This window comes from Phoenix dactylifera, chromosome 14, assembly GCF_009389715.1.
Source record: "Phoenix dactylifera cultivar Barhee BC4 chromosome 14, palm_55x_up_171113_PBpolish2nd_filt_p, whole genome shotgun sequence".
In the NCBI taxonomy this organism is placed as follows: domain Eukaryota; kingdom Viridiplantae; phylum Streptophyta; class Magnoliopsida; order Arecales; family Arecaceae; genus Phoenix; species Phoenix dactylifera.
Genome location: NC_052405.1, coordinates 5,326,256 through 5,343,276, shown reverse-complemented (window position 1 = coordinate 5,343,276; position 17,021 = coordinate 5,326,256). Strand labels below are relative to the sequence as shown.

General features: G+C 37.2%; 1 protein-coding gene across 2 annotated transcripts; it reads left to right on the top strand.

The window, feature by feature from the left end:
* The first annotated feature begins 7,567 nt into the window (after positions 1-7,567).
* LOC103708101 lies at positions 7,568-15,917 on the top strand. 2 transcript variants are annotated; one of them, XM_008792880.4, is made up of 8 exons: positions 7,568-8,023; positions 9,875-10,037; positions 10,387-10,587; positions 12,140-12,382; positions 13,731-13,881; positions 14,091-14,159; positions 14,908-15,076; positions 15,176-15,917. In XM_008792880.4, exons 1-8 carry the CDS (start codon positions 7,594-7,596, stop codon positions 15,535-15,537), a joined length of 1,788 nt encoding a protein of 595 aa, XP_008791102.2. In that variant the 5' UTR covers positions 7,568-7,593; the 3' UTR covers positions 15,538-15,917. The 2 variants fall into 2 exon arrangements, with proteins under 2 accessions (XP_008791102.2, XP_026660828.2); XM_026805027.2 differs by having other exon boundaries at positions 14,088-14,159.
* The last annotated feature ends 1,104 nt before the right edge of the window (positions 15,918-17,021 follow it).

Here is a 17,021-nt window from a genome sequence, read left to right as displayed (position 1 = left end):
TATATTCATTAATGAAAGAAAAAAGAACTTAGATTCTATTTTTACTATTTTTTATTTTTTTAATTTTTTAAGAGATTTGAGCTTAGCGTGTTGAAGGAATTACTTTTTTTCTTTATCATTGGATCAGAATTTAATTTCATCCACAATTTTAATGAACAGATCGGTAACTTTTGTGGCTCATGACACCAAATTCACACTCTTAACTATAAGAGACCATATTAGGGTTTTAAATAAACAATGTTATGATAGTCTTGGGCATCCATTATATTGTTTTGTTTTCTTGTCATAATAATGTTTTGTAACAATAATATCCATTGCAATTTATCATTTATATAAATTAGATTCGCCATGTTAATTAATAAATAAAAATTTTTATTTGATAAACTACTAAAAATAATCATGGTAACATGCACTGATAAAAGTATAAATGCAATTAAGGCTAAGTAGCATTCATTCTTATTCTTATCTTTTCAACTGTCATTGCTTTGCCAACTTGGTGCGACAAGTATGCATCTTTTTTACTCATGCATGACCCCACGCGAGGCCTTTCCGGTTCAAACACGCCTTTTAAACGCGCCCAACGGACACGTCGGTCTCTTCCGTTGAGACCACGTCAAGGGCTCGCGGTAGGCGACGTGGAGATTTGGAAAACTTTTTCATCTTCCACTTGTGCCACATGGTAGCCACTAAAACCCGGTGATGTGGTACAGGCTAGGCTCCACTGAGGTTCGTTTGGTTCACGAAGAGAGAAGAGAAGAGAAGAGAAGAAAAGAGAGAGAGCTGGCATATTTTTAGATAAATATTTATTTGATAAATATAAATATCATCTTTTGTTGCGCGATATCTGGAATATGGCCGAGTGCGTACAATTTCAGGCCAGGCATGTCTTTAGAGAGGCGAATGGAACCGCGGACTGGGTAGCCTCGTATGTAGCTGATCCCTCTAGAAGTATCCTATGGAGTGGGAAGAGGGAGTTGCTTATGGCACTTCATGATTTACTGTTTTCTGAATTTTGTTGGATGCATTCGTACTAGGTTTGTATGAATCATCCGGTTAACCAAAAAAAAACAGAGAGAGGGAAAAAAAAGGCCCATAGAAAAAATAATATGAAGATATATTTTATATTTTGTTGAACATTTTAAATAATAAAAGATGAAAAATATTTTTTATAAAAATAAAACTTTTTATTTTATATAAAAAAGCTCATATAAGATATGGAAAAATGTATTTTTTATCAGTTGGAAATTAGTTTTTTTTCGTCTAAAGTGTTCTTAAGCTTTTAGATATGAGGAACATTATAATATTTTATCCAGCTTTTCCAAGAAAATAGATATTCAACCAAATATACGTTTTTTTAGAATGTGCTACTTTTCTATAGTTTTTTCCCAATATTGTATCTCCAGATATAAGCATTACAAAAAAAAAATACTTCAGTAAGAAAAAAAAAATTACGAACCGAATGCGCCCTTAAATTTTCCGGTTTCCTAATGTTTTTTCGCCCCCACTACTTTCCCTTATAATTTTTGGTTTCCTAAAGTTGGTGGTAGACTTGGACTATCCTTAATGGCCATTTGGTCTTAGACTAAAATATATATTAAGACAGTGACCTAGTGGAAATATGGAAAAGGTCTTTTAAAATCCTTCACTACATGTAGTCCTTTTCATGGCGCAATTAATCATATAAGTTGTAGCAAGGATGTAAAGATAGGTCCATAGAGTTCCACCTTAAGTCTTGCAGGGGTGACGGCTATGACTTGGGTTCAGCTTGAATTGGGTTGGCTTGAAGATTTCAATACCCATGACCAATTCACTGAACGCGCTTGAATTGGTCTGCAATTTTATGAGTTATTTTGTATTGGATTTTCAACGTTCGCCAGGGTTGGTCGTATCGGGACCAATATGATCATAGACCAATTCGAAAGTAAGGTCTAGATTAGCGCTGGTTCCTTTTGAGTCTTTTGGCCAAAAAAAGAAAAGAAAAAACTTAGTTTAGTGCCACATATCATATCTCATTTACTTATGTATAAATTAGCACTTCGATCAATTATGTTTAGTTTATTGAGGATATGGAGCCGGAGTGGTGACAAATACAATGACGTTGATGGTGCTAGTTGCGCCCTGCCTAAGTTTAGCCCGGACGATCCTGAGGTCAGCTGGAGAAGAGCTGAGCAAACTGGCCGAGATGCATAAGGGTGGATCTCCTTCGAATGTCGTCTGCAAAAATTTGCTTGTCGGAGAATTTTCAGCGAGGGACCCTCCGATGTCTAAGTCAGAATAGAGAGGCAATAGTGTGAAAAAAAGAGAATTTCAGCAGAGTATCATCGCTATGAGTGATGTTGCATGCGTACCTGAGGTCTCCAAGGCTATCCCTTTATATAGAAGAGCCCATTTTGTCCTTACTTGGCCTGACATTGCGTGCAATGATAGCCAGATAACGACCAGTAATACGGTCGAGGCGTGGGTGCCAGTCTGCATGGGCGGCGGGCAGCACTGGTGGAGCACAGGTCATGGCACTGCCAAAACTGTTTGTTGTTGGGATTGTTAGTTATTATCGACATATACTGATTTTCTCTTCGACTGTTGGCTCCTTGGCTGATCGGCTCTTCGGCCAGGGCTGAGATATCTCACTTCACTTGGTCGGCTGTTCGGCTGAGGCCGAGGTTGTTATCCTCGGCTTATGTCCGAAGTAAAAGGGGTGGGCCTAACCCAAGGTCAAGATGTCCAATATTTCTCCTAATAAAAACATATTTGGTCGATAGCCGGGTTACGTGCATGGGCATATCACAACCTTATCCCCATGCGCGTCCCAAGATCCAGAAACTTCATAAAAAGAAAAAAAATAAAAAGCAAGAAAGGATATAGATAGGTATAATTAAAAGAGGCATTGCAAAATGTCCATATGGCTGGATGGGATTCTGCTCTTGGGATTTTAGCAACATGATGGAACTATGGTTGTTGTTGATATTATCATCCTAGAGGGGTCCAAGCGGACGTGATCTCGCAGTCACGACTCTTCAAGAAATTCTCAGCACATATCCCAATATAGATTTTATAAAATTCCATGACAAAAGTAACTCATACTTTTATGTATGTATGTATTTGGGCCGAATACCTCTTTTAACTAGAATACAGTTGTCCCAAAATGAATATGACTAATAAGAATAATTATAAAAAAGCTAAAATCTTATAGTAGGTAGATCTCAACTTTTATATCAACTAGCTACTTTGCCTAGTTCTTCCTAGATTAGAAAATATGCGTGGTCAAAGACAGTTTAGCATATGATTCAACTTTGTGGTATGGCAGATTTTACTTCTAGTTTCTATACAGACCTCTTTATAGTGGCCAGAGTAGCACATATCGAATTTGGTAATCCCCTGAATAAATCTAATCTAGGGGAAAAAATTATTGATGTATCAATGTATGAATTAAATTATTTATTCATGTGAAAATAAGTTAAAAAAAAAAAAGAAGTTAAGGACAACAAATAATAGTGAAACCACCTAGCCATGAGGAATAAAAAGGACTATAGCATCATCAACATGCAAACCATGAGTATTAATTAAATAAATTATGGATAAATGTTATGTAAATAAATGATTGTGTAATTTTTAGTTTATTCAATTGCTTGAAAAGTATAGATGATCATACTCTTAAGGAAAAAATAGTCTGAGAATTCTACACTCATTAGCAAAATATAGTTGATATTCCCTAAACTTGTTCAGCCTTTCATTTTAGGTGAGTTGGACAAGAATAACATACAGATGGCCTATCCTTTCTCTTGCTTCAATTTTAGAGCAACTTTGTGGCAAGATTCATGTGACCTATCAAATCCAATCTTGGGCTAATTAAATTAAGTTAGACTCTAGATTGTGTAATTTGTTTTTGTATTATTATTATTATTATTATTATTTAATGATGAACCCATTTCTCTGGATGATAGCAGCTCTACCATTGGAAGACCTCCAAATCCATTTCAGATAAATGTTGTCAGATACTTGAGACGCCAAATGATAAACCTCCTTTACCAGACCCATTTTATGATTACTATACCCAACACTTCAGGTCATCATTTGAGCTTTTAGAGATGGGTATCTTGAGAATTTTAGTAGATAACTCAGGCTGTTGCACTCTATTGATCAAATAAATGTTCCATTCCTTTAGATGCATTGCCCCATGAAAAGATAGGGCGATAGAGGACAACCTTGCCAAAGTATGATGATAGAGGTAAAAGATTGTGCTGGAGAACTATTGACAAACAGTCAAAAAGATGGGTTTCTAACACATCCATTTGATCCACTATGGTTTACCCTGTTCTAGGTCCTTTCCATGTCCAGCTTAATTGCCATCATCGCCGCCATCCCTCGAGCATGATGAAGGGAAGGAATGAGATTGTTTGAGATGCTTCCCTCTGCCAAGAAAGCAGCTTGCTCCTCTGAAACTGGAGTTCCAATGACCTTGCACATTTGCCTGACAATTAAGGATCTTAATTAGCCATTAGTTTATGTAAGGTAGAACATAAATTGATTGGTCTATAATGAGATGGCTTCTTGGATGATCAATCTCAGGAATGAGAACAATAAACGTTGATTTCCATGGGTATGACATGAAACAATTTTTGAAAGAAGTAATTAAGAAACTTTAAGGAATAGCAGGGAGAAGCCATCGGTCCTGGCGCATGATCAAAGGCCATAAAACGCAATGCATGGCTACTTGGCAGTCTACCTGTCACTAAAAAACTTCTGCAAAGCTTCAGAGATTGTTGGCTCATCCTCAACCAGTTCTCCATTCCACAATATTAGCCGCATAATTTTATTTCTTCACCTTCTAATAATTGTGGAGGTATAAGAAAACTTTGTGTTCCGATCGCCCCCACGTAGCCAGCCAGCATGCGAACTAAGTTTGAACTCAACAAGGATAGTTCAATATTTGAAGAAAGACCACCCTGGTTGGCTTCTTTAAGCTGTAACCTAATAATAATCTCCTCAACCTCAGAGAGACTCTGGAAAATATTAAGCACAGCTTCTTTGCTCTACTTCTTCAGTCATTCTAGTAGCCCTTAATTTCTGCATGACCTTGAACATATATAGAAGGTATGGACTTTTTCTTTCCCAGGTAAAACGTAAATGGTAATGAAGTTGATCAATTGAAGCACCCAGTTTCAACAAAATCACAAATATCAGGCTGGTAAACAGTAAACAAACACCTGCAGGTTTGTAGTAAAGGCTGGCTTATCAGCTTCCCTACAGTTCCAAACAAGAATGCTCATGGGAGGAAAGGATTGGTGGCCTTCACCTCCTGATCAGTAGCTTGGGCCAGAGTTTTAAAAACAGCAGCTTGCATGAGATGGAGAATTTAGAGCAGGAGCATTAGCTGCTGCATTGGAGACCAGGTTGACCATTTCGGAGTGGGGCGTGGAAGACGATATGATACTTCCAGTGGTACAACCCCCAAAGGGCAATAACTAGAAGATAAAGGAAACACAAAGGACCATGCAAGTTTCCAGTGGCACGAGCAAGACCGAGTCATGCTAAGCTTAGCCCAAGCTATTAGGAGTATGACCTAACTTGAAGAAACCTCTAGCTCAACTTGCGTTTCCAATATGCACCATTATCTACAGAAGATTTCATCTTTCAATTCTCAAACACAAGCCATTGATGCAAGCTACAAGGAAAAGGCTAATTGTTGATTTAGCTAAATAACACTAATTCGTGTATAAATAAAATGTACCGAGATCTTCATGAATAATGTTCCCACCCAAAATTCGAGCTGAGAAGACCAGATGAGCCGGCAAACAAGGAGTGGTCGAACCGTGCTCGAATTGTTGTGCTCGAACGAAAAGTAAAGCTGATTATGGGCCGAGTTTGGGCATAGAAAAGCCTCGGTTTGACATTGGCTCGACCCGAAGCCCGATTAAAAATGAATAGAGTTTAAACTTGAGGCCCGACCCATAATTAGCTCTAACGAAGAGGTCTATTCAAAGTTGAGTCTAATCTCAAAATAGAAAAAAAAAATTGAAAGTTGCCGGACTTTGTCAAATGGAAGATCCTCCGATGCTTAAGTCAGACAAAAATTTTAAAGAAAGTGAGGCTTGAAAGAAACAAAGAGTCAGCATAGGAATACAAATGTATGTAGCTGGAGATTCCCCGAGTGTTGTTTATATCGCATAAGAGTTGATGGTGTCCATTATCAAGAAAGCGAGCATGCCCTTAATTGCTTGGTAACCGCCTGCATGTTACACACATCACTAGGCTTAATTGTATAAAAAATGCATTCGTGGACCGAGCTATAATACATTTTGGGACCCTATGTGGCGCAAGATCTTTATACATATAAATATACTTTGCGATAAAAAAATTATACTCATAAACCTTTAACCAATTATCTTTTATCTTAATTTGGCATACAAAATTCATAGATCTTGATTTGATTGATGTCTAAAAAACCAAATCATGAAGCCAGGAATGCTCTCCCCTACATCTTGTATGCTTGGCTCAACTTTAGGGCAATGCACCTAAAATATGGTTTATTACTTTCCGTGACTTGGTAGAAATTCGTCTTTCTTTAATTTCATATACAAACTACAATATTTAGATTTGTCAAATGGAACTTATGAAATAAAAATTAACAATAGGTCTATCACTATTGTTGTTATGACTTAATATGTGCTCTAGAAAAATTTTATCCCAATATAAAAGGTCAAGCAATTTGATCTTGTTATACTTAAAAATAATGCATTGATGGTAAAAGAAACAAGGCCAATCATTGATTTTCATCAAAAAAAATTGTTGATCTAGATACAAATAAAACGCACCCAGAAACTTTGTGAATTGTTCATGCATAGCCTAGTCGATGAAAATCTTTATGAGAAGCGAAATCTATCTATGAACAAATAAAATATATACTCACGAAATTTTATTTGATTAACATATTATTTATGTCGATAGAAAACAAAATTGAATTTCTATTTTTCAATGTCTAAAAACCATGATGGGCATTTGACATGCTGAAAACTAGTTGAAAATCATATTAATGAAGCCTCTTTGAAGATGGTGGATCTAAAAATGACTTATGGGATGCATCTAAATTTATAAAAAAAATTACATCTCTACTTTTTGTCCCAGGATGGCAGACAATGAGCAGTACCTGAATGGAACATGCAGAATAATAAATGGATGTTAAATATCTAATTAGGTTCTCACTCCACTTAAGAGAGGTTAAAAATTGAATGCTGACGGTGGTTTCCTAATTCCTATATGGCAATTAGTGTTAACTACTGAAAAAATATAGCAATTGTTATCGTTTAATACTCTAGGGACTTAGCAATAGTTTTACCAAGGCATTTCCGTTAAAAACTTGCAAATTTATAATTTCGTTAGGGGTTTTAAATAAATTTGCAAATCATCCTCATGAACACTGCCGATAGGTTGCAGCCTTGCAGGCTTTTGATGGAATACCAATGAAATGAAAAATTAACAAGCAGTCCCTAGTTTGGAAGCAGAGTATTTTAACGATCCCCGGATCTGTTTTTGGTAAACTTTGATAAACCCCATAAAAGCCCTGGATTCGATCTCGTCTGCGAGATCTAAGGGGAGATGAGGCTTCTCGGGTCGCCGCCGCCGTCTCGGAGGAGGCATCACCGCCTTCGCCTCGCTCGATTCCTCCTCCTCCTCGGCGCCGCCTTCACCGCCCTTCTCCTCCTCTGGATCTCCACCCAATCCGTCCACCCGTCCGACGACCTCCGCCGCGTCCCCTTCGACGCCGCCGGCGACGACCCCGATGACCTTCTCGTCCAGCCTTCCCTCCTCGGAGCCCAGGACGATGGGCCTGGGTATCGGGAGGAGGAGGAGGATAAGGCGGAGGTAGAGGAGGAGGAGGAGGCCGTGGTGGAGGAGAAGGTGGAGAGCGGGGATCGGAGGCCCTCGTGCGCCTCCGTGGAGAAGATGGGGGAGGTCTTCGCGGGGGGATCCGAGAGGGAGAGCTTGAGGGTCCGAGAGATCATCAAACGCCACTTCGATCTACATGGTACGCTCTAAATCTATCAGCTTTTTGTAGTTCTTATGCTGTCTCCGACAAGAATTCATCTTATGAAAACCAACTTCAGCTTTTTTTTACTAATTTCACTATGGTTCCATTAAGTACAAACTGGATTCAGGTCATAATTGGTGAAGGAGAACTGTAGGAGTGGGAGTGATGGATCTCATAGAGTTAGCCGGATAGAGTGGATGGTGTTGCTAATGTTTTAAGATGGGAGATGGTATACCTTCTACCTTAAATTTTGCTTGTTGAGAAGCGTCAAAATGAAAAAAAAATGGATATATATTTCTGAGAAAACAGTGATTGAAACAAGCGTTGGTGGGAGGACCCAAAGAGGCAAGCAAGTTTCCTTTTTGTAATGTTAAGGTGGAAATCTGATTTCAAAGGTGGGCATTAAGGGTAAGTTTCAACAACAGTAACTATGGAACCTATTATTAAATAATTAACTGTCTAATGACTTACTATAGTGTGATATAACAGTGGAATATTGGTCTTATGAAAGATATTCTTCGAAAGTTTTGACCTAAGTAGTAACTAAAGAGGATCATAAAGTTTTCACCAAAAAAAAAAAGAGGATCTTGAAGTAACAATAATGTCTACAAAATCTGTTTTAAATGTTTGTAGCACCACTATAATGCTCATATTGAATATATATATATTGTATGACAGCATCTATCCTTATAGGATAAGAGAGGTAGGTCGAACCCATTAAAATCTTCTTGATGACATCAATTAGAACCACAAGCTTGTTGATGATATACTGCAGTAGCCTTGACTTGACACGTATATCCTAGTCTGACATTCAAGAGTTTGGTCTTATATCAATCTTTAGTATATCAATATGAATATTTATCAAAACCTTGAAGTGCTAAAATTTCTAGTAAACCAGTTATGATTGTTAGCAACATCTTAGTGCATTTATAGCAGTTGACACACACGCACACAAACATATATTTGTAACATCATCAATGTTAGTAATATAACGGGGGTAGGTTGAAACCATTATAACCTTTTTGATGTTATTTACCAGAACCATACATTTGCCATGTATATTGGCTCAATGCCTGAGCTGTTAATCAAGCTTGTTAGTAGTTTACCACAGTAATATGGATTTGACAGATATCAGTAATATGCATTTGACAGATGTCAGTAATATGGATTAGACAGATGTTTGGTAGCCTCTTGTTCAAGATTTTGGTATTTGCTAGCTGCATTATTTGGATTTACTGTTCATCTGACTTGAAAAAATGGATAATATATGCTTATGTCTTTATTGCTTTTACAAGCCTCTTGTTGCATTTGTGCAATGCTTTCTTCTACATGCTGAATTTCTGTACAATTTCTGCAAAATTTAAGATTTATTATATTGTCAGTTTCATTTTTACACCTATAGAAACTATAGTTTAATCTTTAATTTTTTGTCACAATTTCCTTGCTTGGTCTTGCTTCAGTTATTTGATATTTTCCAATTTGTAAAGGAAATGAGTGTTCAGTTCTAGCGGCCAGACTCAATGATTTGTGGGGACTTGATCTGTACATTTTTTTCAGAAATACCACTTTTGATGTATATGGACATGGAACATGCAATTCAAAGAAAAAAATTGAGTTTGGGCCTATAGCATGGCTGGTTAATGATATAATCTGCAACTGATTTTATGGAATGAAACTCATCTAAACCATCCTAAAATACAGTGAAATGAACTTTGGAAATTTAGAAACCAGAACCCAAGTGCAGTGTATTCAAGTTATGTGACTGCTGCTCTAGTGTTGAGTAGGCACAACATGATTTCTCAAACAGGTGTCGGTGTTCAATGTTCATTCATTTAATTAACTTGTCAGGAGCTGCTAGAGTCCGAGAGCTACCTCCACATCAGTTTTGCAGACAAGGTTTTGTGATAGGGAAAGCATCAGAAGCTGGGTTTGGAAATGAAATGTACAAGATTTTAACTGCAGCAGCATTAAGTGTCATGTTAAATCGTTCCTTGATCATCGGGCAAACCAGGCACATGGTTTCTCTCTCAAGCTCTTTTTTCTTTAATGACTTTGAGCAGTATTTAGTAAGCAGGAGCATTTTGTTCTTTGGCTAAATCACCTTATTCTTTTTTTTTTCTGGGTCTAATTAAGCCTTTCAATGTTTAGGCTTGGTCCCACCTTTTAGCATATTCAGGTCCCTGTTTATTGTTATTTAGTATATTTCTCAATTACTGGATTTCTTCCACTGTCTTGTTGCAGAGAACATAAGCTGTCAATATCTTAGCTGATGCTAGCAATAAGTGAAAGATGCAATAAACGAGCTCTGATGATGAGAAAGTATGTCCTTAGCAGAGATTTTTTTTTCTCTTCTTTGACAGGGGATTATATCCTTTTGGAGATTACGTTTCTTATACCAACCTTTCATTTACTCTGAAAGAAGTCAAGCATTTATGGAGGAAGAATGATTGTGCTAGAAAATATGGAAGAGATCTAATAATGAGAGTGGATAATTTCGAACATCCAACGGAAACAAATGTTCTTTGTAGTAATTGGAGGGCTTGGAAGCACCCTATTATCTGGTAAGTCTTATTTCAAGATGTGACATTTTCTAGTATAGTGAATTGCAACCGTAGTTGTATTCAAGGTCTACCGTACCAACTTGTACACCGTATCATAAGGTTCGGCTCAATATATGAGTCAAACTAGTCCATATCAGTCCGAACAAAGCAAAACCCCCTATACAATCCAGTATCACCTGAAATAGGGAAGTGTATCATATTATACCGACCTGTACCTCTTAGTTTCGGGTTGTATCATGATAAAAAGTGAGAAAAGGGGTTAGGAGCTGTCTCGGTATGGGGCACATACAATATCATACCAACCGTATCATAGTGAACCAGTAACTTGTTGTATGTTACCTAGTGCCGAGATTTCGGATCTTGGTTGCATCTGTGCATGTGATGAATAATGCATCTGTCTGATACTGCCTTTAGGAGCTTTTGTCAAGCATTTCATTCGTTTGATTTCAGGCACGGTAGAGGCTTGCCTGTTATAAAACAGCAACAATAGAAAAATATTTACCACAAAGGTGGAAAACACATAATCCATTTTCCACCTCCCATATTCAGGGTCTTTCTTTATCACATACATATAATTAAATATGGTCTTCTCTTTTTTTGAACTATTTAATTTCCTTCTCCATGACTCATATTGCTAAAAATCAAAAACTTATTTTCTTTTTCTTTTTCGTGTAGAAGTAGAAGAATCAAACACATAGATACCTATAATTTTCACTCTTTCTCTGTTTTTGTAGTTTTTTTTAACCTTTGCTTTTTCTTTTGCTTTCATCCATTGCAACCAAACATGTTCCAACTACATAATGACTGGAAAATATGTTACTGGCATTCCCCTATTAGAAGGAACTGTCTTTGAAGAGTCTTAAGAAAGTTTGCTTTGCCTTTTGTCATCTGTCTTTACACACACACACACATATACACATATAAATATACATATACATACATACATATACATACTTATTAATACTACATACATATACATATATACACACAGAAACATGCATATAAATTATCCTCCCTCCCAACCCGGCGGCCCCCTCTCTCGTGTTGGGTCCTCATGTTCAATACGACTGAGAAAATGTGGACTTGACAGTTGGGAAATTGGATTTAGTAGCGTTCCAGACCTGAGTGGTTATGAAGAACTCTGGGCAGAGTCCAATTTTCGTACAACCCTATTCCAGTTATTTCAGAAAATGCATATAACTTTGGACTTGGACCAACTTCATGAAATTTAAATTTCAGAAGTGCCGGTTTGTGTTTGATTCATTTAAGTTCTGGGAGAAAGCAATCCTTTTACTGGCCACCAAAATTCATCATCACAGAATACTTGGTTATGTACTAAGAATAATAGAAATTCTCTTGACAATACATCTCAGAATGACATTTACCTTATTTTGTTTGTTTTAATTTGTTTATTTTTTTTGCATGCTCTCTTACATCCCATGCTTTCTTAGCAATCTTGTGTCTTTCCAACCTCTTTGCTTCCAAATAAACAAATTTGACTATACATTGTGCTAGATAGCACCATTATATCTTGTTTAATTGCTAATGACAGGTTTCAAGGTACGACTGATGCAGTGGCGGTCCAGTTCTTTTTGAAGAATATACATCCCATAATGAAAAATGCTGCTTCAGTTCTCTTTGGACGGCCAGAGTCTCTTCAGTCTAGGCCTAATGTGTTTGGGGAGCTTATGCGTGTCATCATATCTCCTTCACAAGTAGTTAAAGAAGCTGTTAATTGGGTCACAAGGGGAGCAGATCCTGATGTTGCCTTGCACATGCGCATGCTGACTAATAGGTAGGATGTGTTCTTTAGTACATCCTGTTGTATTTTCAAGTTGCTTTACTGTGATGTTCACACTTTAAGCTGCTTTCTTGCATGTTGCAATTCTTCATGTTGCTTGAAAAAACTTTGGATTAGGTTGCTAATGAGTAATTTATTCAATATTTCACTGGCCTTTCATATGAAATCTGGGTAGCTGGGGTCTTCCAGTGACATGCTGCTCTAGTCACAAAGGATCGATTTAGCAATCTTATTCTCTTAGGATTCATGGAACTTAAAGTGCTTCTAGGAATTGAACTTTCATTCTTCTGATGTTCGGGAACAACTTCTGTTTTTAGCATGAACCAAGAGCTCAAACTTGGGTTTTGAGAAAATAAATCAACCTAGTTTAGTTTTAGCTTGACTGGGAGAGGTTTTAAACAATCAATTTGAAGTTGTATAGCTTGTGTTTGGTAACCCTCTTCTCATTCTTGTGAGTGCTTGGTTCTTGCATCTTTGATAAACTGCTTGTTGTCTGTCTGCCATTTTTGGAAATCTGTGATGGTTAATTTTTGGGCCTGGAAGGGGCATACAAACTTACTCAGATTTTTGTTATAACTATATGAAGATTAAAGAATTTTTATTTGCCTCCTTTATGTAACACTTGATCTTTTTTTGAAAATTTAAAATTATGTGTATTAGTTTAAGCTTCTTTTTGCTGTTTCAAAAGGTTCACTGATGATGAGATAATATTTTGTTCGTGCACCATGGAAGCTTTTTGTTTTGTTTTATTTTATCTTTTGAGCACATAGTGATGTTTTAAAATGAGTCCTACAACATGAACCAGATTATGAAATCAAAATACGTAGGAGCTGATGTGGTACAATCTCTTTTGTAATCATTACATCAACAGAAGTCAATAAGAGAATATTGCTTAAAACTCAAGAGGAGGTGGAACATCATTTTGTTACTTGTTGCATGGTTCGGACTAGCAACTGGTTTCACAGGCATTTTTCCTTTAAAATTTCTCTTGTTGTCAATGCCTGTGAAACATTTTCCATATCTGGTGATAACATTAACATCAGTATTGCCATTGGGCACATGTGATACATGTAAGACAATGCATGGATGGATTTGATCTCCATCTGAGATGTAATTGATAAGTACATTGCCACTTTCTGAAACAGAGAGCAAGAACTGAACCAGAGAGGGACATTTTACAAGAGAGTATTTATGGATAAAGGACAGGAGTTGGCATTCCTGGAAAAGGGGGTTTTGTTATAGTTATAGATATGTAGTTAACCTGCACCAACCACCGAATATCAATAACTCAACTAAATGGTCTGTCTCAATGACTGAAAAGACTATTTATTTTTGTTTGAAGGTCTGTACGAGCAACAAAGGCAGCAGTTTGGTGCATTAAGAGAGCGCTGAATAGCTATCAGAACAGATCTGCAAGACCAAGAGTCGTTTTGGTTTCTGACACACCTTCGTTTATTAAGGAAATTACACCAGACCTGACTGAATTTGCAGAGGTAAATGAATATAGCTTATGGGCTCTTTTGGATTATTCTAATCTGCAGTGTGTATTTTTTGAAGCTTTGGTTGATAGTTTAGGACTTTCTTCAGCATCACAATCTTAAGCCTGTCCAGATTTTTCAGTTTTATTACCAAAACAAAATGGTACAACAAAATTTGCTTTAGTCTAAGCAGTTAACCTTTTCTTTTTTTGTGAGAAAAGCAGGTACTTCATTTTAACTACAAGTTGTTTGAGGGGAACATTTCTAGCGGAGGCATGAACAGAAAACACCAGGTCCATGCTTGACTTTGCTGTTTTGTGCTAGAATATAGTGAGACTGTAAATAAACCCAATAACCTCCCTGCTTTAGATGCTTTAATTTGTAGAATTTTAAAGGGTATGATGGGGGAATTTGACAGATTAATTCATTGCTTGGTATGCTGTACATTTGATCTCTTTTTCTTCATTTATGTAAGTTTTGTTTTCTAATGAGCCAATCTATTGATGTAACTGCCGATACTTTGGATACCAAAATCCAGAATCCAATCAAGCAACTAAAGGTTCCTGTGATCATTGCTTCACAATATTGGAAAAAAGATAGAAAAACTCGTATAGAGCCTGACCCCACTTTAATGAATGCATTGTTTTTAGATAGGGGTGTTGATAGGCCTAAATAGACATAATGAAAGAACCATTCTGCCTGGTCTTTATCAGAAAGCAATGTATGGCATCTTAAACTCAATCTGTTAAAAGGATGGGGGCGGTGTTGTATATGCCCATGAAAGAGTGGAGAAGAACCCTCAAACTCATGGACGGATCAATGTCATCTGAAGGATGTGGTGTAATAATGTCAGTGACATGAATCTAAATAACTTAGGTCCCCCTTTCTGGGTCTCTTTTGTAATGTTTATGGCATTAATCTTAGAAGTTCTGCACATTTTATGTCTAGCTTGGTAACTGTTCCATGAATTTTGACTGAATTATCTATTTGAAAAATATGCCTTAAATCTAAAATATTGTTTATACATTTTTAAATTTTCAGTCTCTAGATTTTAGAGTGAGGGACTGGGGACCAGCACCAAGATGGGTGGCCTTTGTTGATTTCTTTCTGGCATCTCGTGCCAGACATGCTGTTGTCTCTGGAGCTCATCGTCGCGTAGGGACAACCTATGCTCAACTCATTGCAGCACTGGCTGCAGCCAACAGATACGGTATGCTCGGAACTTTCTCAGCTTAATTTCTTTATCAGATAACTACCAACAACAACCAACCTTCAACTACTCACAATAACCAACCTTTTGAGCTCCTAGGTGAGAATCTCTCAGGTTCCAGCTTCTCATTCTTCAGCAGCTTCCATAGCAATCTATTAGTAGCTGGTCTCAAGAATCAGATTGGCTGGGGCCACATCTGGAATAGATTTGCTGGTCCGTCTAGCTGCCACCACCAGCCCCACCAGTGCGCATTCACGCCACTGCTCCCACCAGCATGGTGGGATGGCGAATGGCAGAGCCCCATTCCTCGAGACATTCGGCGATTAGAGGCATATGGTGTTAAGCTAACAGATACAGGCAAGGTTGATGAGAGCAGTCTCCAAACCTTTTGTAAATCAAGGAAAGGTCATGTAAAAACTCTCCAAATCTTTGGCCAGTGCAAGAATTCCAAGTGTGCCTGATCAATTCAAACGCTCCTCACGGTAATGCTGTTTCACATGGTGCTGAAAATGGCGGTATATGCATAGAGAACTAGTTGCAGTAATCTGCTCTGGGGGTTTAGTTGAATTTCCATGGACAATCCTATTTTAGGGTTAGCATTTGCTGTATTATAAACAAAAATATACCTAAGGTGGGGAGAAAGAGGGGTTCTTCCCCATTCCCATTTAACTCCATTTCTGCCTTTTCCCTGTTCCATATTGATCATGATAGCCTCATTGCAACTGTTGTAACACTACTACGCAAGTTTAGGATTTGTTTTTTTGTTAGAATATTTTTGTAGTTTCATTATGTATGTTTATATGGTTTTAATGGGTCTCCATCATTTTATTGTCCAAATTTACTAATGATCATCATCATCATCATTTTAACCTTATGTTATTAGTCAGGTGAATCATTTGGGATTTAGTTACTCTAAATCCAGCCGGAGGGTTGATTACCCTAAAACCAATCCACTTTCGGCTTGGACTGTATCATTGTTGGCTTAGCTCTACCATGGCAAATGTCTCCATCCAAATATCCAATGCATTTAACACTTGCAATCCTCATGGTTATCCCTCTTTTTAAAGGGGTAATAGAGGCCTGCCCTTTTCATTGGCTGTTAAAATATTTACTTTTTGTTGATTGAAATTTTTATATCCGGTCTTTGGTTTTTGGCAACCATTTTTTTTGCTAAATTCTTGATTGTATATATGTTTTTATGTATGCACCAAACAGAAATAATCATGTACAAAAACAAATATGCTTGAGGGAAACTTAGCTGCGTAGGAGAGGATACCCCCAGGGGGTGATAGATCGATCTGAAATATTTGGCTATAGTTTTCTGAAAAATTGTTTGGCTATAAACCAAGTTTTCAATAATCCTCAAGCCGCAGCTATCAAAATAGCCATTGTTTCCTGTTATAATGATATAGTTAATTCTTTCTTGCAGAGTTTAACACCATATGATTTATTTGAGAATAAATACTAATAGTTGTGACACCAATCACTAATCATTTCAATGGAAAGTAATAGAGAGCAATGCCAAAATAACTCTAGCATTTGCCTAAGTTATTATTCGTCATGTAAATTTGGATATTAAAATTAAAAAAAATAATATCCATGTAAATGAACAATGAAAAAACCAAGCAATAACTGTTACTTCTACTTATAAAAATTTTGAAATTTTTAATTTTAAATTTTTTAAGTGAAGTCGGCAAGTGATTTGCCAACTTTATTTAAAAATTTTGAATTTTTTTTCTGCAGCCGTGTCCTTAGCCTCTGCCGGCTCTTTGCCGCCACTTCTCCCTTCATCCTCCACTCGCTCTTTCTTTCTCCTCCTCCTCTTCTTCGGCTTCGGTAATTCTTTTCTCTCGGTACAGGCATCGCATGGCCTATACCAGCTCATGCTGTCGGATAATTGGTATGGTGCTGGGAATGCGTTACAAATATGTACTAAAATGCGTTA

Bases quoted from the DNA above. Each gene is read 5' to 3' on its own strand.
- LOC103708101 (XM_026805027.2), top strand. From the start codon at position 7,594: ATGAGGCTTCTCGGGTCGCCGCCGCCGTCTCGGAGGAGGCATCACCGC. The intron at 13,882-14,087 runs GTAAATGAATAT...TTGTGAGAAAAG, and splicing joins ACCTGACTGAATTTGCAGAG to CAGGTACTTCATTTTAACTA. The intron at 15,077-15,175 runs GTATGCTCGGAA...TTGAGCTCCTAG, and splicing joins GGCTGCAGCCAACAGATACG to GTGAGAATCTCTCAGGTTCC.